The sequence below is a fragment of the Pyxicephalus adspersus genome, chromosome W, assembly GCF_032062135.1.
Source record: "Pyxicephalus adspersus chromosome W, UCB_Pads_2.0, whole genome shotgun sequence".
Taxonomy (NCBI): domain Eukaryota; kingdom Metazoa; phylum Chordata; class Amphibia; order Anura; family Pyxicephalidae; genus Pyxicephalus; species Pyxicephalus adspersus.
Window position 1 is genome coordinate 14,251,241 of NC_092870.1, and position 23,728 is coordinate 14,274,968.

The window sequence follows — 23,728 nt, forward strand, 5'->3', positions numbered from 1 at the left end:
ATGTTTTTTCCCTGTAATGGCATTAAAAACCTTTGAAAATGCATAAAAATACCCAAACAGACATTTGCAAACACACGTACAAGTGTTTTTGAACTCTTGCAAAATTAAGCATTTTGCCTGAAACTGCTCTTGGACACACAGCAGTGAACAGTAATTGTAAATACTGTGGTTATATACTTATAACTTTTCTGGTGTCAGTAACTATGATAACACCTACCCTGGTTGCAATGGATTATTAAACCACCTTGTTTGTATGTGCAACAATTAGGCCAGACATTTGTGTTTTCAGTAGACACAATAAAAAGCCCCGCATCAGTGTTGTGAGACAGTAATAAAAGGCATCATATTGGTGTTGGTAGGCAGTGATTAGAATATGGTATATAGCATTTTGCAGTAGACATAAAAGCCAAGATAAGGTAGTTGGGCAGTGCTGCTTAGGCATATTATTTCCCTTCAAGGCAGACTACTTTATTAAGGCTTATAAATGAATTAGATAACATTCACTTACCAGATGGAGGCTTGCTTTACGTGGATGAGTTACATTCTGTGGACAAAGCAACAAATCAGTCAGTCCTTTTAACAGCACTTTTATAGTGAAGCAAGAATGTGGTGGTCAGAGGGGCACAGGAGGCTGCAGACGTTATTTAATTATGTTACCTGCACACTGCTTTTCCTGACAACACTGCTTGTGTGTACCATAAAGGAGCCCACCAGACTGGAGCATTCTCTGGTCCAAGTAAAGGGGCCCACCAGAGGATTTTCTGTTTGTCCAGCGAGCTAGTCTGACCCTGTTAGCAATCATAAAGTTGACTTTTGTCATCACCAATAGTGTGAACATCACTTTAATAAATACCAACAGAAACGATCCTATAAATGTACTGTAGAGCAAGAGGATAACTAATGGTAAAGTCATTTATTACTTGGAATTGTAATTTCTATTTGTATTGATATTTTCCCTCTTTTGGTGTATTTAATTGTTGTGTACTCTTGCTATTATTTTTTAAAGTGACTTTTTTCTTTCTTTTTTATTTATGAGAAAAAATATGGCCCAAGAACATGATAACTGAAAAGAATGTCTGTAAACCTCAGCAGCAAATCCAGCAAAAACACCTTGGTTTCACCTTCCTTATACATTTATCCAAAATAGTAAGTTGAGATGAAAAATAAGCGACACTTTTTAGTGGAAAGTCCGAGGCAGAAGCTGCACCCCCTGCCATGCCAACATTTATGCAGACTATGAGGAATTTATACATAAAATAGGTTTGTGGTTTTGGCTTTTCAAAATAAGGAATGCATTAATGTGGAAGTTTGGGGAAATGTTTAATGTAATAAAATGAATTTGGCATTAAAATAAAACATTTTTTTAGAGCTCCAAGACATGCATATCGCTATGGCTGACTATTACGTGCAATGGTAAGCTTATTTTATGAATAAAAGTAAAATATTATGAATATAATAGAAGCCAAGCTTATGAAGTGGGATAAATCTTGGCTAGTACCGGTACTAGAAGAAGTGGCTGAGGACTGTCAGATCACCTGACGAGGGTTGTATTCTTGTAATTCTAAAAGGAAGCATTAGGGGGTGCTGTTCGCTTTACTCAGGCATTATTTTTATCCAATAATTGGCAGCTGAGGGAAGGGTGGGGCCAGAGGAAAAAAAAACACAACCAGAGAGACGGCGAAGAAAAGTGGTGTCTTGAATCTCTCCATATTCTTTATACCTACCGCTTATAGCAAGCCCGGCATCTCATTTAGGACAAAGGAGCATTTCATCAGACCAGGTGGGTGATTGTGGTGGGATACCGTATCCCAGGAAGAGGAGGAGGAGGAGTTAGTTTTAGGACGGATCCAGGCCGTAGCTTTGTTCGCTCAGGCCCAGCAGCCCTCCTCCTCCATCCTTCTGTACCGTGGAGATGAGGTTGAGGTAGGGCGCCTTCCCCTTTACTCTTGGCGGCCTTTAGGCAGTGTTGGGCGCGTCCCCTCAGCCTTGGTAACCTGGCCTGGACTTCACCCTTAATCGTAGCCTGACATCCTTCTATACACCTCCTCTCAATTTACCCCCTCTTTCGCAGCCTTACACCCCCTTCCCCCCACCATCACATTCACAGCCTGTTCAGTCTACTCACCTCTCTGCCTGCTATAGGGTGTATTACTGTTATCCTTTATTTCTAAAGGATCAACAAAAGCTCTGAGTAAGGCTGCTGCTTTTGAAATGCCTAATCTGCTCTTGTGTGTTTCACCTTTTTCTGTGGTGGGATCTTGGGCAGAGACTGATTAAAAGGTTATATATATTTGTTTTATTGGGGATGGGGTAAATCTGGACATTATGCACATTCATGTGCTGCAGTGCCATACACTTTGCATAGACCCGCATTGCTCTATGGTGTGTTGTAGCATGCATTCTGCTGCTTTAGAAATGCAATGGTGTGATTTGGCCCTTAAGACTTAGTTGATGCTAGTAGTATTTGAGAATGCCTTGATAGGACTATAGCAGTTATATGTTGATTTACAGTTTTTGTAATCTGTTAGCACTAATTTTAAGCAGTTCCCGCTCCATTTTGTGTAGTAATTCATATCTCTTGTAAAAATCCTGCAAGTCATGATCCCCCAAAGGTAATCATGCATCCCTCCAACATGTGATTGACTTATTCATACGTCAGCATTTGAGGTACATAAAAACACCCAACAAAAAACAGATAATGTGAATAAAGCCATAACGGACAGCTTCACTTATAAAAATCTGACTGTCTAATTAAATCCTTTTCTTCTAATTTTCCCTACAACACCTCTAGCCATGTGCCTCCTTTGCATTGCTGTGTTGGCAGTGGCCTCCTTTGGCATTGGTATCATTGGGTTATAAATTCCTCTCTAATGCAGTAGCGCCCTTCAGACCTTAGGCTGGGTCTACATGGACGTTTTGTAAAAAGGCATGTAAACGTTCCTACTGCGTTTATAAGCGTTTTTATGCACTTAGGCTGGGTCTACATGGACGTTTTGTAAAAAGGCATGTAAACGTTCCTACTGCGTTTATAAGCGTTTTTATGCACTTATTTTAACGTTTTAAAACTTTTTTTTAATGCTGGGAAAAGCTGAAAAACGTCTATGCCGCGTTTATCTGCGTTTTACCGCGATTCTACAAGCGTTTTAGTACTTGGTAGAAATGCAAATTGTAACCCTGGGCAGTGATTTCTGCAAGTACAGGAAGTACATACATCCCTGCATACATGTGATAATGTGATCATGCAACAGTACAGTGACAAATGTTGCACTCCCTTGTCGTTGGAAAGGATCGTGAAAGATCCTTTCCAACGACAAAAATTGGAAGTGTGTACGCAGCTTTAGTTTTGAACAAGTCCAAAAAATATGTAGCATTGTTCATTTCTCCTCCTTAAATCTCCAGCATATTTTCAGGCTACTGCTTCTCATTTTATGTAGGATTTCAGTTTAGTATTACTATTTAGACAATACTTTATAGCCCAGTTCTTGAACTCTGCAACTTATCTTGCAGTATAAAGTGTATAGCTCTATATAGTCCAACCTCCCCTAATTAAACGCTAAATCAACCATCCCTGTTGGAAAAACAGGATTATCTATAATTGGAATAAAGGGAGATCTAATTGATCTCATTTTAAAATCTTAAATAAGGGATGGCAGAGTTTCAATGTCAGTCCAATAGTCTGATGACCTTTTAACTCTGCCTTCTCTTTTTTTGGGAAGCCAAGGCAATATATTTAATGGGTAACTACAAAAAGTTTGTTCCAGGTAGATCCATTGTTTAAATTCCTCATGTTGACGTCAGTCGACCACTCTCAAATATTAGAGGCCACACAGTATATAAAGAAATTGTGAATCGCCAACCCCCCCCTCTTTTCTCCTAGGTTAATAATTTCTTGCGTGTGTTTTTTCCCTCAAATAAAATAAAAAATTTGACTGTAAATTAATGAAAACAAGGGTGGTACCTCTATTGGTAGTGTTTGAAACAAATATAAAAATCTGGGCAGTATATTTATTTTTACAATTCTGCCAAACCATGAAAAGGTGTCCCTTTAGCCCATTTCTCCTTATCCTTCTTCAAAGTGGACAATAGTGATTACAATTTTTAATTGAAAAACTTGCTATGTCCTCCGGATTTTATGTACCAAAGTATTTTATTGCTTTTCTTGGGCCACCTAATCGAATATGAAGGCCTCAATCCCTCCAATGCTGTTAAATCTAAGGATATGTTTTAAAACTTCTGACTTTTAGAATAATTGATTTTATAATTAGACACTCTGCCATAATCTTAGTTATTTTACCAAACTATCAAGGGATATGGTTGGATTAGACACCAAAAAAATTAAATCTGCAAATGCAGCTACTTTATGATGGCTCCTCTCTTTATGCCATCTGGATTTTATCTGATCCTACATAATAAGGGCTCTAAAGTCCGTACAAAAATCACTGGGGAGAGTGGGCATCCTTGTCTTGTTCCATTTGCTATATAAAAAGAATCAGACATAAACCCATTTACTTTTACTCTAGCTGAGGGACCGCCGTACACCGAAAGAATCCATAATAACAACTTAGGTTCCAATCCTACAGTTAGGACAGACAACTTTTTTCTAATTTTGGTTCTGTACATTACCACAATTATTATAAATGAAACAACTCAGATTGACCTGCAGACTTTCAGCTTTAATTCAGTGGGATGAACAAAAAGATTGCATAAAATGCGAGGAACTAAATCCTTTATTACACAATCACCAGAACTGTGCCGGCTTTTTTTAGATGTTTTTAAGCAAAGTCCAATCTAGCCTTGTTTCACCCACATGGAGAGCTCCTTTGACTGCATGTTGTCTGTTCACAGCAAAATCTTCCACATAAAAACAACCTCCCCTCCCCCCTCAACTCCAGGCCTTTTATCTGCTTAATTGATAATGACATAACGAAGGAATTGCCCACACCGGCCCATGAAAAAGCCTTTGAGTCAATTGTCCAATTTCCTTTTGAGCCCCTGAAATTAAGTTATTGTGACTTTAGTTCCTCACATTTTATGCAATCTTTTTGTACAACCCACTGAATTAAAGCTGAAAGTCTACAGTTCAACTGCATCTGAGTTGTTTTATTTAAAATTGTGGTAATGTACAGAACTAAAATTAGAAAAAAGTTGTCTGTCCAATTATTTATGGACCTAGCTGTATCTATCTAGACTAAGGTGGCTCTGAGGCCTATTCATTTACTTTCAAAATTTTGATCTATTGAATTTTTTTTTCTCGTTTTTAAATCTGTGAAACAATTGTCAGTTTCTCCTCTTCTCTGGCCATTTTTTTTTATTCTGGCACCATGTTTAATTACCACTCCCCTTATCACACTACCTTAGGGCTTCCCACACCAGTAGTAGATCACTTCCTGGTCTGTCATTTATTTGAAATTGGCTCTGTGCTCCATAAATAGATCCTTCCTTACCACCTCATCTTTTAAGAGGGATTTGTTTAAGCGCCCGTTCCAATACCTTGGCTTCACACATTTCATCAACACAAATTATGTTACTGGTGCATGAGCGGATTCCAAAATTACATGTAGAAAGAAAGAGGTTTTCAGGCTCAAATTTTCATTACAAATCAATAATTATGTATGAATCCTTGATGTATAAATACTTAGTGTAATAGGTGTGAATACACAGTGATCAATAATCAATGCACAATCTTTACACCTATATTCATAAAAATGACTTATCGCTCACATGGTCATTTATTTAACCCAGGTTTTTGTGTTGCTTGCAAGTTAATAATCCACTTTGTTTGAAGTTGCAAAAGTTTTTGATCCACGTCACCTCCTCTAATATTGAGTACATGGGTACATTTGGTCTTGACGCTTGCCGCATATCTAATAATTCTGCACCTACTAATCCCCCCTGGCAGTATTCCTGAATGTGGCTTGGGGTAAAAAAAAAAAAAAAAAATGCAAAAAGTGGTAACTCCGAGCTACCCTTGGCTAGCTAAAATCACACCTTGTCCCATCGCGTCCTGCACAACAGATCTCATCCTTGGGCGGCATCCTCTTCTTTGGATCTTCAGCCAGTGAGTGCAGTGACGTTCCTGGGGTTTCCCCGGTTACGTCGGTGCATGCGTTAGTGTGTGCGGGAGGTGTGGCAGGAAATTTAAATAACTTTGTATTGAAAATAGCTGTATTGAATCCAATACAAAGTTTTTTTTTTTATATATATATATATATATATATATATACACACACACTCACACTCTAGATCGGTATCTTTGCTAATATGAAATGGGGCAAATAGTCAGGACATTCTAATAAATCAAAGATTACTAATGCCCATAGAGGGTGCTGAATCCAGCCTAGAAGCATTGCAATTTTAGATAAAGCAAAAAATCAGGTTCTAGGAGAAATATAGTTTGGAATAGATAATGTAAATGGATGAGGGTAAGTACCATGTTCCTCCAATATACAGAGCTGTACAGGGAGGGAGAGGTCTGCAGACATCCCTTACAGATGTCACTTAAACTGACCCATTACACAGAAAATGCTTGTTGCTCAAAGAAACCCCTAGCAACCTTGAGAACCCTACGGCTTCTCTACTGCCATTCCCGCTTCCAAATTTGGCACCGTGGTAATGCATATCATTTTTTGCCCTGCATCATAGGTTCTTTTGGTCCTCCTGTGAGGTAATTGCTTGGATGTCCGTTATGCTATTACATTTTATTCTGGTTAAGGTTGATGTTTTCAATTCATGCTTTGTATAGAGTTTTTAGGTCTTGTGTCCAGTATGGGAAGCTTATGTTCTACAATAAGTATCGTTCAAACGATCGTATCTAGCGTGTGTACATTATTGGTGGAATTATATTTGAACGATCGTATCATTACAGCATGTACAGAATTGTGCACAATACGATTGTTTAAATTAATTAGGAATAATTGTTGATCATTCGTTTTCAAACGATAATTATTGCACGTGTGTACCTAGCCTTAGTTTTGCTGTTATCTGGCTTCTTTGCCTAGTCTGTTTGCCTGAGGTTTGTCCTCCTTCCCTTTAAGGAATTGTTCCTGATTCTTGCTTTAGGTGGTTTGCTCCAAGGGCTGTTGGAAGTTAATTCTGTGCCCACACTCGCCACACCACAATTTGGATATATAGTAAATTGCAGCAGGCAGGGATTATGTATTCTTTGCAAAGCAAGGGCAGTTTTCTTTGAGTTAATTGTCATCTTAACATGTGAACTTATTTACCATGTCCTCATGTAATAGTTATAGTATCTAAAATGAGTTTTAAAGTGTCTGCTGTAGAGGAGTTTTGTAAAGGTATTGGGCATACAGCATATTTGTATCAACATTTTATGCTTTTTGAAACTAACAATTACTTTTATATACAGGCAGATCGGGGGAGGTGTTGAAATAGAATTCCGTACTAGATGACATTTTATCGCAATGTCCGTTAGTTTGGGGCAGATATCCAAGGGAAAAGATGGGAAAAACAAGTACTCATCTCTCAACGTGTTTGACAAATATAAAGGAAACTCAATAGAAGCCGTCAGAACAACAGGTACCATTTCTTAAGTTCTAATAAACTGTACCATATGTTTTCAAGTGTCTGTCTCGCCTGTCTCTGTCTGTGTGTCTCTCTCTGTCTCTGTCTCTGTCTCTGTCTCTGTCTCTGTCTCTGTGTCTCTGTGTCTCTGTGTCTCTGTGTCTCTGTTCTCTCTCTCTCTCTCTGTGTGTGTGTGTCTCTCTCTCTCTCTCTCTCTCTCTCTCTCTGTGTGTGTCTCTCTGTGTCTCTCTCTCTCTGTGTGTGTCTCTCTGTGTCTCTCTCTCTCTGTGTGTGTCTCTCTGTCTCTCTGTCTGTCTCTGTCTGTCTCTGTGTGAGAGAGACAGACAGAGCGAGAGAGAGTCTCTGTGTCTCTCTCTCTGCCCTTCGCGCGTGCAATTTTTAAATGCATATAAATAAAAAAAGAATTTTGTTGCTTTAGTAAATGTGTCTAGGTTACGGTTTCCTTTGTGTTTCATCTTTTCAAGGTAAACCCAGACATGGCTTAAAGAGTCTTGGAACAGTTACCGCTGCCCGACGTATGCCGCCTCCTGTGAACCTGCCAAGCTTGAAATCCGAGAACAAAGGAATCGACCCCAACATAATAATAGTACCCAAAGACGGAACAGGATGGGCAATTAAACAAGAACAACCAGAGCAAAAGAGGTGTGGTGTTGCCTTTTACAGTGTTGGCAAGAGTTTTTTGCGATTTAGTTCTCCCAAACTTTGTTATGCATGCCCTCCATGGAAAAACAATACCTCTGGTCACCGTGAGATGATCCAGAGGGTTTTTTATAGAATAACGGTTACAAAGTAAAGGATTAAGAGATAAAGCAAAGCACACGTGTGGCACGATCAGAAGGTCTGACTCCTACCCCTGAGTGAGGACCATTTAAGCTGAAATGCAGAACAGATGCGTGTGGAGCCACAAAAAGAAATATTTTTCTTGTTACATAGAATCAGAATTCTAGAATTAACATGACATTACATCTAAATTTACTACAACTAATGGAGACATAATTCTTACTGTTATCTCAACTGACTCTGCCAAGGCTCGATGATAAGTTACCATTGCAAACACAAATTCTAGGAATATCCAGAACAGGCATTGGCAGTACCAGCGCCCCCTCAATCCACTCCATTATTTAAGGCATATAATAAACCCAAATCAATAGTAAAATCAATAGAATATGTATAATAATTTTCTTCATCATTGGCAATGTACATCTTACTTGTAAGGTTGCTCAGAAAGAACACACTCTGTAAGGAGCAAATGCAACTATGTAGATAATGAATTTCAAAAATATATTTTGGACATAGGTTGGTAAGATTTTTCAAACCTTTTCGTATGATGAGAAGTTATGGGTGCGTCCATGTTTACAATGTATTTAAAAACTTCTAGTTGGTAAATGTTTTTCACACACTGGTGGAATTGAAATTAAGCTGATCTCATTAGTGGCTAAACTGTTTTTTCTTAATTAGGCTCAAACTAGTTCCTGTGACTTGTCTGCTTACCTTTTCAGAGGGTTTACTACAAGACTGCTGGGCTAGTACTGATGTAACCACATTGACTTTGTTTTGTTTCTTCTTATTGTGCAGTTCCAGTGCAACAGTTCCTCCGCAGCAGGAGTCGCTGCTGCAGCAGGATTTGCAGAACTCTGTCTCCAAGTTACAGAAGCTGTACAACGTAAACAGCCAGGAAGTAAGTAGAAAGGGATAAGGCTTTATAGTGGCCTGTGCTTGTTTTATCATACAAAACCTATTCCTTGTATAACCATATACCAGGAATCCTGTGGAGTTTGTATATGAACAAGAAAGACTTTGGGACCCTCTTCTAAGATAGGAAAGATGGTTTCAAAGAGTGAATTTACAAAGCTTTTAAAAGACCCTAGTAAGCTTATTCTGGGAAAAAGTTGTGGCCGATCTGGCTGCGCATGCATGCGATGAGCTTGCCCCCCCCCCCCATTACAGGAAAAAAAAGCCCCTTCTGCGCCGTAAGAGCAGCCAGTACCCACCTGGGTTGTGTGACGTATTGTTGGAGTGCAAAACATTAGTTGTAAAAAATCTGCACTTAAAAAAACAAAATTGGGTATATTTCATTTGTAATGATGTGTTCAATTTGACTGTTGGTGAGCCTTGATGAGGGTTGCATTTCAAATGCCAATGAGGGCAAATTTAGCAGGATGATTCCAGCTGGAGGCTGGAGCCAAGCAACCAGAGAAGTATATAACACTTTCTTGAACAGAAAGATAACACCAAACCAGTTGTTAGAGATGGGGGTTGTACATTGAGAAATCTACTTCAAAGACTTCTCCAATCATCCTGCCTGGTTTTTAAACATCACTGCTATCTGAGAACCCCTTAGGCTGGGTCTACATGGACGTTTTGTAAAAAGGCATGTAAACGTTCCTACTGCGTTTATAAGCGTTTTTATGCACTTAGGCTGGGTCTACATGGACGTTTTGTAAAAAGGCATGTAAACGTTCCTACTGCGTTTATAAGCGTTTTTATGCACTTATTTTAACGTTTTAAAACTTTTTTTAAATGCTGGAAAAAGCTGAAAAGATTAGCCCATGGGAATGCATGGGGACTTCAAACATGGGCTTTAAAAGCCTCAGGTTAAACGCTGGGGAAACAGTCCGTGTAGACTAAGCCTAAGGCTGAGTCAGAGAACTTTCCCCCAGTACGACAGTGGCATCTACTGGAGAATACCTGCAAGCACATATGAAATGTGTGTTTCCAGAGGTGGGGGGTTGGGAGGACACCTGAGTAAGAGGTGGATGCATGGGTGTGACTGAATGTTATAGGGGGTTCTGGGTATAATAAAAGAGAGAACAGACCCCAATCTCTCTTACTTTGGAGCTCAGCCAGGATATCAAGGACGGACTCTTTGCATAATGTATTATTTTACTTTGTCTTTATAACCATTCTTTAGTCTCTCCTAAATAATTATTTTATAGAGTTTCGAGAAAGGAGTCAACGAAGATAGCACATAGTTCTCCCCAGAGGGTTTTAGCCGGTTGCTCCGCCCGGCTGCTGTGAATACCCCGCCCATCTCTCCTCAGCAGCTCTCATCCTCTGCACGGGCCTGTTGCCAATCCCAGGGGCCCGCGCACCTGCCGCCTGTTGCCAATCCCAGGGGCCCGCGCACCTGCCGCCTGTTGCCAATCCCAGGGGCCCGGCAGTTGCCAGAAGTCACTCAGAAGGGGTAAATGTTTTTTGCTGCTAATATGAGGTAAGCCTCACTTGTTACACCACATTCATTATACTATTACACTACTACAAAGGAATGCACTCTTAAAACTTAGAACACTAGTAAGTTGGGTCAAAATACATAGAATATACAAATTGGATATACTAACGGGGCAGGCATTACAAAGTTGTAACAAATAATTGGGAGAAGGTAGAACACTGAAACAATAAGAGGTTACTGATTACCCATGGCATAAACAACTGGGAGCACTAAATTTGCCGTGTTTTGCCACATCCCCTTTTTTTACCACCCGGCAACAGCTTCCCACCACCCGGCTGAAAAAAATTTCTTGGGAGAACACTGTAGCCAGCTCATCACTTCGGCACCGTTACACAACAGTTTTCTATCTAGTTGGACAGGGACACAAGAGCTCCTGGAAGACTTGCAGAACATAGAGGCTACATGCCAGACTTCTCTTGGCCGTGTAGCGGCTTCCCCATGCGCCAAGGCCCGTGGCACTGCAGGTACAAGGGCGGACCAGGTGGCCATCTTGCCCACGTGACCCCCCAAGTGCACTGCACGGAGTCCATCTCCCCATACTGTTTTCCGTTATAGGATTGCTCTGGACAACTTACACAGCCACTCAGAACCTCACAGGGATGTTCTGGAGCAGGGGAGACCTCGGGCAGCACTAGATCACGGGCAGCCATCTTGTTTATGGGACTCTGAACCCACTTCTTTCCGAGAATCCCGTGGCTGTTCCTCTCCGTTCCAGCTGTGGTTCACCTCTGCAGAGCTCACAGGAGGCGGCTGAGCTTTTGATAACGAGGGGCTACAGAATACATACTTGGGCAATATCTGGAACACAGGGATCATTCAGCCAGATTTGCTCATATATCTTTCCTGCTGATTGGGGTCATCAAGGCCAGGACTCTGCCTACATAAAGCTGCAGATAACTGCGAGTCCTACAACACCCACACCTGGGTTCCTTTTAAACTTGAAGCTAGAGCTCTTTCCAAGCTAATATACCCACACCCTCCTATACTACTTATGTTGTCTTTGAATTTGGGCACTCTTGTTTGGCTACAATGCTCCTTTATCTGGGACCCCCACCCATGCCGGGCTCAATATAATGGTGATCCATACTTTAGTCAAATGACCACCAACTGACTATACATAAGGTGACACAGACCACCTATTACATTTCTGTCAAGTGACCACCATCTGACCATGTATAGAGGGATCAAGCTACCTGGAGCATAGCTGCTACAGAGGTGCCCATCTGTTCAGGAAGTTGCAACCATTTGACGCGGGCCACTAATTCACAAAATTCAATTCTTTCGCCTCCCTGCCTTAATTGTGCACACCAACTTAGTACATATGGGTGAAGGGAAGCCAGCGGGCCACTCCTCGCAAGAGCGGGAGATTTGGCAACTTCTTTGCCAAAACATGCCCATCCACAACTACGGGATGGTCCCACTACTAGATACTCCTCTGCTTACGCACTCCTGAGGAATCATGATCTGGCGGACTCGTTACATGAAGACTCGACTATTGGATCTCCCTTTCAATATGGTTCTGGAGAAGATTCTCGCTCCCCCCCAGCCCTTCACAGCTTTCCACAGATGGCCAAGACCTGTATGAACACTTTAAGTCAATTCCTACCAAGTCAGATTTTGAGGCCTACATCCAACGCATACAAGACTTTCAGTCTATTTGGGGGACCCCGTTTTTATACCTGGGAACTCACAAGCCTCACTGCCTACTACAGCTGTTCTTCCAGTTCTAAATCCAAAGGAGTTAGCCTTTTAAAATCCTTATCACTTAAATGGGAGCTTAGGGATCTTATTTGCTGCCCAGAAGGCAAATATCTGTTTGTAAAAGGATTTCTAGAAGGCTACCTGATCACGCTGGCTGTGGTTTACCTCTGCAACACTGGACAGGTGGCCTTCCTCACTCAATTGCTGGAAACTCTGGAAAACTTTAAAGAGGGGCTGCTAGTGTTGGGGGGGAGGGGGAGGAGGAGACTTAAATTTCACTTCTGATTCTTGGCTGGACTCCTCTCATAACTCCGGTAAGCTCCCGCCATGCACCTGCAATCAAGCATACAGACTTTTGATTCAATCCCAACTAATCGACGTATGGAGAATTCTCAACCCCACAGGAAGTGGTTACAGGTTTTGTGCAATCATGTTCCATTGAACCGATCACTTTCTTTCATCACGCATCAATCTCATCCATTGAAGTATCTCACTTCCCTAACTCCCAAATCATGGAACTGGCGCCCAAATGAGTCCCCACTCCAGGATGCAGTGGTGGTTGCAGAGCATTTTTGTGAGTCAAAACATTTTTTTCCAGACTAATAATGCTCCCAACAGTTAACCCCTTACTTGTTTGGGAGACCCACGAAGCGTTAGTCTGGTGCATTTTCATCAAGCACCGGGTGAGATTGAAAACCTCCTAAAACTTGTAAGTACCTTAGAAATTTCCCATAAGGCTTCCAGGGATTCGAATGAGGACAAGGAATTACAGGCCTTATGCGAACAACTGGCTATAATGTAAATTCAGAAGAGCCTTTTATGAGTATGGCAATAAGGGCTGCTGTATGGTGCCTAATGCGCTCCGTGATCAAAAGGCCCGTTCCTTTGTCCCCGTTACTACTGGAAGGGAGGGTCAAAATCTCTTCCATACTAATGACATAGCAGAGTCTTTCTGTAAATTCTATTCACATCTATATTATATAAAACCTCCCACTCGCCTTCCCAAACCATTACTAAAATGGACGCAATAAACATATATTTGACAAACTCAAGAATACCATCACTTTCTGATGTAGTTAGGGAGACATTGGATACTCCAATTACTGCAGAAGAACTTCAGGGTGCCCTTTAAAAGCACCCTCACGGGCAAAACACAAGGTCCTGACGGACTTCCTCTCTTTTACTACAAACTCTTTCAAGACAATCTAAACTCACACTTTATCAATGCATTCAACACCATACCTGATGAAAATGGGTTCTCAGTGGACTCCCTGCGGGCAACCGCATTGGTTCATTATGACCAAGCTGGTTTTATACCTGACAGGGAGGCCAGGGATAACACCACAAGAGTGCTTAACTAGATACACCATGCTCAGAGTAGGTACTCTGATATTCATTCTGACCCTGGAACCTTTACTCCGCACCATAAGGGCCTCACATAAACATTCTGGGTTTGTCATTGGGCCCAAAGGCCTAAAAGATTATTTTAAATAAACAGGATTTATATAGTGCCAACATATTATGCAGCATTGTACATTAAAAAAGGGTTGCAGATGACTACAGACACAGGAGAAGAGGACCCTGCCCCGAAAAGATTACAATCTAGGAGGTGGGGAAAGTAATACACAATAGGAGGGGAGATATGTAGTGGTGGGAAGTAGTGAGGGTTTTCAAAGACAGAAGAAGATAAGTAGTCAAGTTTAAAAAAAAAAAATGGGTTTTGAGTGCTGCATATGCTGGCGATCTCTTGTTTGCAATCCTAAACCCAACTACATCGCTCCCAAATTTACTTAAAGGCTTTGAGGAGTCTGGTTCATTGTCAAACTTTAAAATGAATTATTCTAAATCTGCGACCTTGAATATCTCCATATCTAGTAAACCGTGCATGCATTTAAAACTTTACCTATCAAAGTCACTGGCTTTTTTTTTTTTTTTTTTTGCGGCCGGATTGGGAGTACCGAACCTTTTTCCACTATTACCTGGCAGCTCCTTTAGCTAGCGTGATGGACTGGTGTCTCAGCTGTGCATTCAAACAATGGGGAATGTTGGAGCAATGCTCCTTTCTGTCCCCCTTGAGTCTACTGCCGTGCTTATCGTCCTCCACGACTACTGGCTTTAAATCACACCCACCTTGGGACACACATGGGAAATATGCACTAGATATCTTCAAAACTAAATCTCTCACCTTCGCCTTCTCCTCTCTTCCCTATCTTCTTAAACCCAGCCTTTCCACCAGGAATGGAGGACCCAGTCTTTACAAGACTGCCCGCACACAAGTGCAGATTTCCCATTTTCTCCGAACCTTATTCCCTTCCGAGATTTTTGACAGCGCCCCTCACAGTCTTTGAACAGCTGTGTTTAGGCGAGGGAGGCACCCGCTGTACCTCATCTGCACTTTATACCCTTCTACAAGAATCACCTTCAGTCTGTTCACTTAACTGTCGAATTACTTTTCAGGATTGGGAGACAGACTTGGGGATTTCCCTGACTGCAGACCAGAAAAAGAGAGTTTTATTGTGGACTCATAAAGCATCCATAAGTAACAGATTTCAAGAATCTAATTTCAAAATTTTGTCAAGATGGTATCTCACCCCAGAAAAACTCCACAAATGCATTCCAGAAGTGTCTGATCGATGTTGGCATTGCCAAACGGCACTCGGATCCATTGTTCACATATTCTGGGATAGCCCTAGTCTTAAAACTTTCTGGTCGACAGTCAGGAACATTGTTAAGCGAATGACTGATTCCCCGATTCCAGACGAGCCTTCTTTTTTTTTTTTTTTTTTTTTTACAACAACATAACTCCTTTTCATAGAAAATGTATAAGAATTTGGTGATAAGACACCTTATCGTAGCAGCAAACTCTTGTATTGCTGCATATTGAAAGAAACCTGACCCACCACCCATTCAAGTATGGTTGTAGAGAGTCAATGAAATGAATCATGTGGAAGATCTGACCTCCTCCTTCCACGGAGTAGGAGGTTCCTTAATAATTGGTACTATTGGTCTAACTGTACCATATCTGTGGAGTATAGACCTGTGCGCGTCTTGATGTCCTGATAGCTTAATTGTACATTTATACATAGGTATGACCAGACAGAAATAGAAATAGTTTTGACCAGGGGAACAAGATAACCCATCCAGCACAAGCCTTGATTTACATACCCCATTCTCACCTTTTTCATCTGCCCCCTCACAATTCATTTTCTGACTCATACCCTGAATTCTTATCTCAATATTCCACAGGCCCTGCAACCATTGATCCTCCCTCCCCCTTCGGTCCCCTATCCCTTTCCGTCTTTTTATTGTAAAATTCCTTATAAAAATTTGTTAACAAACTGTTCATTTCTGGATAATCCCATTTTGTCGTTTTGGATTTCCTTATTTGGTAAATTTGTAAGGTTATTTACATTCTCTTGTTTTTTTAACTTTATTTACACATATGACTATGTAGGTTGTTGCTATTTTCCTTGGTTTACCCCCTTGATTGTACCACCACACTCTTCTTTATTTATATATTATACTAATGCATCTCCATTTTGATTCCTTTTTGATCATCCTGATGTAATACCCCCCTATTTGTTTCCACCCCCCTTCTCTGTTTTAAAAACCTAAATAAAGAATGTTTCAAAAAATAATTATTGTATATTTGTTAATTCTTTTCCTCTGTTAATAAATATCTGTGTGATTGTTTAAGCTAATAGACACTTAGTAAAGCTACTCATAGGAAAGGGGATAACATAAGGGAAACATAAATTTTTCTTTCCCATATGTATCCCAGGAGGCTCTGCACTACCATTCTTTATTGCTGCGTTAAAAATAGAAAAAAAAAAGTTTTGTCTACCCTTTTTTCATAAAGTGAAAATTCTGGTGATAGGTCCATTTAAAGTGAGAATGTACACTAACATTACCTTAGTGTAATGGCACATTAACAAAATCTGTAAAACTTGTTTTCATTATTTTGTGACTAGTATTGGTAAATTTCTTGTGTGTTTTCTACCCTCCCCCCCCCCTTCTTCAGAATATCAATTTAGTGCTAGGTGGGCCAAAGTCATGGGCTCAGCTGAACGGAAAGCCACCAGGACAAGATGGTGGTAAGTAGTAAGACAAACGGTAGAAAATTTTGTAACTTGGCATATGGTATATATAATTTGGAACTACTGGGGATAACACAAAAAAAATCAGCTTTTTCATTCTTTACCTTAATATCATTTTTAAAATTATCTATATGTATTGGCTGATTTGCTTTAAAGAATACACTGTTGCCTTTTGACCACCAGCCTATTGACTGGACAGTAAAGCATACCTAAATGGTTTGTTCCTTGACATTACATGCAGTTCCTAACGCTTCCTCTTTTTCCCCCTGTCTGAGTGAAGGTGTACAGCAGTGTTAAAGTTATACCCAGTCCAGTTCATTAGATTAGATAGGTAATTTCTAGGAAGAATGAATATCTTCTGAGGTTGTAGATTATGGGTGGTAACTTTCAAAGCACCCCACCCCACTAGCTGAAGCTAGGGTTCACTTAGCATCGCTGCTTGCTAATCAAATTTTGGAACTAACCTTAACAACAGAAAATAGTTATCTGTGGGAAACACTGTCATTAGTTGTCTTCCAAGCAACTACGCTTATTTTTACCATGCTGAAGACTTTCCCACCCCTAATCTAGCAAGGTCTTTGAGTAGACCACCACTTGTCATTTTCTTTGCCAGGCCCTCATGTGCATGCTACAGTCACCATTGAGTCCTTTACAAAGTTGTAAATGTTATAGGTTTGAAGTTTGTAGCATGCATTCCTGGTCCTGACGAAGACTCCCATTTGGTGAACCCTAAATTGTAGCTTAAAACTTTTAAGTACAGACTTTTTTTTGTACTTTTCCTCCTCCTCGGTCCATCTTGTCTTTACAGGTTCAAGGGGCTTAAACCAACTGTTGTCCTTCTCTCCCGAGGAATTTCCAACGCTGAAAGCAGCTGGCGAGCAAGACAAGGCTGGCAAAGAAAAGAGCGTCTTAGATCAGTCTTATGGGCCTGGACCAAGCCTCCGCCCCCAGAGTAAGCCCCTCGCCCTTGTTTCCGGTAACTGCTCTGCACGTTTGTCTGTTGCCATATTTTAGTTAACTAGATACAGTCAACATATTGATGTTGACTGATATATAGATTAGGCATGGAGGGCTACCATTGTTTTGTTAAGTTCACTTGCAGATATAAGATGTACATTTTTGTTTAACATGTAGTCAATGTGATTGCTCTACTAGCCTGATGCAGCGAAGGTGGATGAGCATATAGAAATGTATTTGCTCTGCATATTTCTCTACCAATGTATGAAAACAAATTTAAAGTGTACAAGAAACCTAAATATATATTTTGTTTAGTATGTTTTGGTCTCGCTGTATATAGCAATTCTGTAATGATCCTGTTGCAAAGCTTCCTACTTAGATATCCTGCTAGTAACCGTTCTTCCTAATCATAACTAATTTGCTGTCTGGTAAATACCATACTTGCTAGCCAGTTATGCAAGCTTCTGTGGTTCGTTGGTGAGCTTCTTATTAAGTCTGTTCATATCTCCTGCTGACCTAAACCAGATGAGGAATACTTGCCCATGAAATGACTATAATGTGCCCCTAACCTCATGCTGTGTCTAGGCTCGGGGGACCTTTCTTTACGCTCCTTTTTTTTTTTTTTTTTTTTGATTGTCGTGGTTACCAGAATGGGGTATGAATGTAAATCCAAAATGTTATGTTTGTCACAACAAACTAAAGGGGGGGTGTTGGTAATTGTCTGCTGATCAAAATTATTTTTGTTAGAACAAGAAAGTTCAAGGAAGACGGGATTAGGCTTGTAAAAGTAAAATTACATTAAAACATTTTATTCCATGAATAAAAATATATATAAAAATTATGTATGTGTGAATATTTATGTATATATATATATATATATATGGAACCTATTCAATAAGGAATCGTTTTTTCTGTATTTAGTGATCTTGGGTTTGTGAGAATAAGAGAGTTGTACTTTATCTGTCCTGTTTACCTGTCTATTAGTGTATTGTTAATGTTTAAATCCTTTTTTTCGTATGCTCCCATTTTAGATGTCACCAGCTGGAGGGAGGGCGGTGGGAGAAGCATCTCTAGTAGCATATCTTCAACTGTCGATCCTACTGAGCCAGGCAGCATGTCCACCATTTCTAGAGATGGGGCCCCCTCTGTTGCACAAGATAACTATTCCAAGGCGCTTTTGTTATGCCCATCTCAGCCTTCTCGAAAAGGGGCTTCACAGTTTTTGGGAAACGCATACCATCCACCTACCTACCATGATATGCTGCCAGCTTTTGTGAGTATCAGAAGGGTGCATTGTTTTAATTTGATATTGGGCAAATACAAAAGAAAATATATAAGTGTTCAGGTAATGCTGTTACAACTACTTGACTTCTGGCTGTTTTGATGTTTTATAAATCTGGACAGTGGGGCTCTGCAAGAGCACAGTAACCAATGTTAAACCCTTTTAGTTTTAATCATTAACTACCGTGTTTCCCCGATTTTAAGACATCCCCATTAAATAAACCACCCCCCATTTTTGAAAAAATAATTAAAATAAGACACTCACCCGTGAATAGGACATCCCCGGATATTTGATCCTGTGTGTGTCTCCTTGATGCTGGCTGCAGCACGTGTCTGCTCCTGGCTGCAGTGCAGAGTGAAACTGAAAGTAACAAGCCGGCGAGTGATCAGAAGGGGACAATCAATGGAACACGAGTGATCATGAGTGACTTTCAACAATAAATGTGTACTGTAGTCTTCTTAATGGAAAAATAAGACATCCCCTGAAAGTAAGACCTAGGGCATATTTTGGCATTTCAAAAAATATAAGACAGTGCCTTATAATCGGGGAAACAGGGTAGGTAACTGTTTAGGTATTGTGCATTATATACAACCTGACTGAGTTAAAAGAAGTGCACAACTTTCTCCTTGTTTCTGAGCGGAGATGGCACAGTCCTAAAACAAGTTTACCTTCCTGAAGACAAAAGAAAACAGTATACATTACAAAAATTGCAGAAGGTATTTTGGAAGCTCAACTGCAAAATTAACTGTATAATTTCAAATTATAAAACTATATATATATATACCATGTTTCCCCGATGATAAGGCAGGGCCATCAAATAAGACAGCCCCCCCTTTTCATGTTAAAATGAAAAATAAGCCCCCCCCCCGCAAATAAGCCACCCCAGGTGATTAAAGCAAAGAAGTGGAATATTCTGGAATGGCCAAGTCAGTCACCTGATCTTAACCCAATTGAGCATGCATTTCACTTGTTGAAGACTAAACTTCGGACAAAAAGGCCACAAACACACAGCAAGTGAAAGCCGCTGCAGTAAAGGCCTGGCAGAGCATTGAAAAGGAGGAAACCCAGCATTTGATGCAATCTTTTTGTTTAACCCACTGAATTAAAGCTGAAAGTCTGCAGGTCAACTGCATCTGAGTTGTTTCATTTAAAATTATTTGTGGTAATGTACAGAACCAAAATTAGAAAAAAGTTGTCTCTGTCCAAATATTTATAAACTGTATATAGTTTTTTTAAATACTTTATTAACAGATACTTTTTAGGGAAATAACTATTTTAAGTTGAGGCTTTTCTAAGCTCTTTATTTTTGTTCCCCCTTCTTGTCACAGAGCTCTAGTATTCCCTAAAAAGCAGCTGTAAAACTACACTGAACTTGCTTTCATTTTAGCTTTATTATTTTGATGGTCTAGATTTTTTTTTATTTTATATTTACATTCGGTATTCTCTAACCTCTGCCAAGGTTGGCCGATTGGACTGGTCATTGTTTCTGGGAAGGTGACATGAATCTTGCCTATCTTTGTTTCCGTTGTTAGGTTTAATACCTACTGTCCAGGGAATGTTAAGAGATCTTCAATGTTAATGGGTAACAATAAGGAGATTAAAACTGCTTTTTTGCACAAGTACTATTAAAAGGGATATGGGTAGTAGGTTTGCTTTTAAAAGCAAATATTATGCTTGTTGGCATCCCCAGGTTCTTCTATGCTGCCTTAGGTCTGTTGTATAGTGTCCTAGGTGCTCTACTGTAAACAAGTCTGCCCTTTTCATCCAGATGTGCTGGAATTAGCTGTTAGCTTGGGGTGCCCTTATCTATATCACTTGCAACCAATGGAAAGGGGGTGGCTAGCAACCATGTTTTTATATCCAAACTAACCCTTGTTTTGGGCATCCTTGATTGCTGTCTTGGCAGTGTGCTGACACCTAAAGTGAATATTCTAAATATGTACAAAAATATGCCCATAATCTGAATAAACATAAGCAAGTAATTTATCTTCTTTCTTTTCTTTTTTTAAAAGATGTATTCTCCGCCCCCGCCTGAACTGCCTGTGACATTGAATCAAGCGTCCTTCCCCACCCTTACTACTTCCCAATCCTGCCTTGAACCCTGTGTACCTTTTAGACAATACCAGATAAACAGTTATGAAGGGTGAGTAAAATGTGTGTACAAGTTAGGTCTGTGGCCACAGATATTGTGAGCCGAGCAAGGTATATTGTCTATGCAATGCTGCAAATCCTCATTCATAGCTAGCTTTTATTCTAAATGCAATGTCTTTTATTCATGAAACAAACTTTTATTGAGTTTTTTTAAATGATTACAAGAGATGCACTTCAATGGAATTTTAATCTGTGTTTTATAGCTGTAGCTTTTTACAATGGACTTTAGCCATTCAATATATTACAATACAACACAACATGCCTGCATAAGGGAGGGCTTCACATGTGTGAGATGTTTGTCGCTTTGGCATTATTATTATTATTAGGCTGAAGTTTCCTTACTAAATATTACTTAAGATCCAATGCATCATGTTAATTCTTCTAATAGGAAAGAAAACCAGCCTAATAGTGGCAATTTCCGGCCAGTACGCCCACAGCGGTCCCAACTTGATAGGGCTCCACAGGCCGCTATAATCAATGCTAAAGACCTTAAAGAATTGGATGACCTGGACAATGATGCAGAAGATGGCTGGGCAGGTGAGAGGCAAAGCCTTCAAAAGTTTAAATGGTATATTTTACTGTCCATTCCAGACAAAAACCACCTTTTGCAATTCTGTCAGCCCAACTCCCGTAATTGATTCACTTCTTAGCGAGGTTGCCTACTTTTTGTAGCTTGCCAATAAGAATCTGACATAAAGCTGTACTCCCACATAAGGGATTGTCTGGACTACACAAGAGAGTTATTTTAATTACTGATGTGGAAAGAAAAATATGCTGCTAGTGCTACTCCTCTGTGGAATAAATAACGGTGACTATAGTAGGTGTTCTCACCTTTCTGCTCTACTCATTCTCTTGTCCTCCTGCCTTTACATTGGGTGCCCAACAGAAATACCTGGTATTCCTGGGTATGGAGTAGCATGTGATTTGGTCCATATGACAGTGCTTGGGCTGGTTAGGGAGTCCATTGCACAATTTAATCCTAAACATGGCTTTATGGATTTACAATGACATATGCATAAAGTAACATGGGAGCTATTTAAGCAGAACCAAGTTAAAATATAAATTGTGAGCAGGCAGGTCCTTTATTTTTATATAAAATACATTGCCTGTCCTCTACGCAATAAGCCTGCTTGCCTGATCGTAATTTTTTTATTTTTATATAAATAAAGTAAGCCTGTCCTCGCTTCATCAGGAGCACCACCATTATGGACCAGTCTTTATGCAGGTTTGGGATCCTTTAGTAGTCTTGATTGACCTGGCTAGAATGACGGAACTCCCATGCATGCACACAGTTAGGTTATCCCATTCCAGGCACCTGGAGATATGCCAGGATACCCAGCATCATACATGGAGATGCCCATGGGGGTAGCTCAGAGTACCTTTCAAAAAAAAAAAAATTGCAGGCAGGTAAGTATGTTTTATTGCAGAAGGGACATTGCCTATCCCTTCTACAGTAAAAAAAAACCTGCCGCCTTGAATTTTTTTTTTTTATCACACAAAAAGTTGCCAATATACATAAGTCTGTGTATGAGATAGCAGCATATCCTATTAGAAAATGCTTATTCATGTGGTGAAATAAAACATGATACATCTTTTAGTAGTCAGGACCGTAAATATGATATAACAATATACAAGCGGGATAAGCAGGAGAAATTAACAAAAAGGATTCACATATACATTGAAAGGTAGGTAAAAGCAGGAGAAGGAAGGGAGGAGGAGGACTTGGAGGGGGCAGAGGGAGTAAGAAGCGAGGAGGACTTGGAGGGGATAAGAGGATATCATGGAAGGTGCACAATTCAAGTTAAAAAGATACTAATATTGAAGCCCTTTTTTATTGGTACATAAAATAAAATATAGTAAAAAAAATTAACCTGCCAGTATTGTTTGGTAGACATGTGATGGGGACCTTAGGTCAATTGTATTTTCGTCTTTTACCCTGCCAGTTGGCGATATGTACTACTTGGAATTTTTATTTAGTTCCACTTCAAAGTTAACCTGATGCTTTGCTGTACATAGCTAAGTACAGGCTCATATTAAGTGATAAAAAAAAGGAAAAAATCCCCAGCATGGTGTGTGTTTACAAGAGGTAAATGCAATATAGTCTTCTCACCTCTTTCTGAACATTGATCAATCTTTCTTTAGGTCTCCATGATGAGGTGGATTATTCAGAAAAACTGAAATTCAGTGAAGATGACGAGGAGGATGATGTTAAAAAAGAGAGCTGTGCTAAATGGTGGGCCTGAAACTGCTTCTTTGACTATCTGGTTCTGCTTGCTAGATAAAGATAAATATCTCTATCGCTAAAGTTTGAAATTTACTTAGCTACTCTGCTTGCTTTAATTTAAAACACATGTTTTGTGTTGGGTTGGGTAATCTCTTCCAGGTTCATCCTTATATTGACTTTTTTTTCTGAAATAGTTCTGTTTGCATCAATCACAAACCTGTGCGTTTGTTAAAGGTGGCTGCTAAATGGTGGGGCTTGCCTTTCTTAATTACCCAACTGGTCCTACTGTCGTAACCGTTTCCTTAACTAGTTGTTTACATAACTTTTTGCAAATAGCTTGCCCTCGAAGTGCTGTTCAAGTTCAAGTGTTGATATGATTGAGAAACAGCTGGGAAAAATTAAGGCTGACAAAGCACCAGGACCTGATGGATTACATTCACGTGTCGTCAAAGAGCTGAGCTCAGTTATTTCAAAGCCATTATTTCTAATTTTTAGAGACTCTTTAGTCACTGGCAAGGTACCGATGGATTGGTGTAAGGCCAATG

General features: G+C 40.0%; 1 protein-coding gene across 1 annotated transcript in view; it reads left to right on the plus strand.

The window, feature by feature from the left end:
* Positions 1 to 1,655: 1,655 nt before the first annotated feature.
* Positions 1,656 to 23,728, plus strand: part of LOC140342795 (protein PRRC2B-like) — a 77,498-nt gene continuing 55,425 nt past the window's right edge. The window contains exons 1-10 of the mRNA XM_072429143.1: positions 1,656 to 1,780; positions 7,367 to 7,536; positions 8,007 to 8,184; positions 9,118 to 9,220; positions 16,494 to 16,566; positions 17,378 to 17,545; positions 18,558 to 18,799; positions 20,821 to 20,951; positions 21,348 to 21,496; positions 23,102 to 23,192. Of these exons, the coding sequence (XP_072285244.1) occupies positions 7,422 to 7,536; positions 8,007 to 8,184; positions 9,118 to 9,220; positions 16,494 to 16,566; positions 17,378 to 17,545; positions 18,558 to 18,799; positions 20,821 to 20,951; positions 21,348 to 21,496; positions 23,102 to 23,192 (1,250 nt within the window). The 5' untranslated portion in view covers positions 1,656 to 1,780; positions 7,367 to 7,421. The remainder of the gene's footprint in view (positions 1,781 to 7,366; positions 7,537 to 8,006; positions 8,185 to 9,117; positions 9,221 to 16,493; positions 16,567 to 17,377; positions 17,546 to 18,557; positions 18,800 to 20,820; positions 20,952 to 21,347; positions 21,497 to 23,101; positions 23,193 to 23,728) is intronic.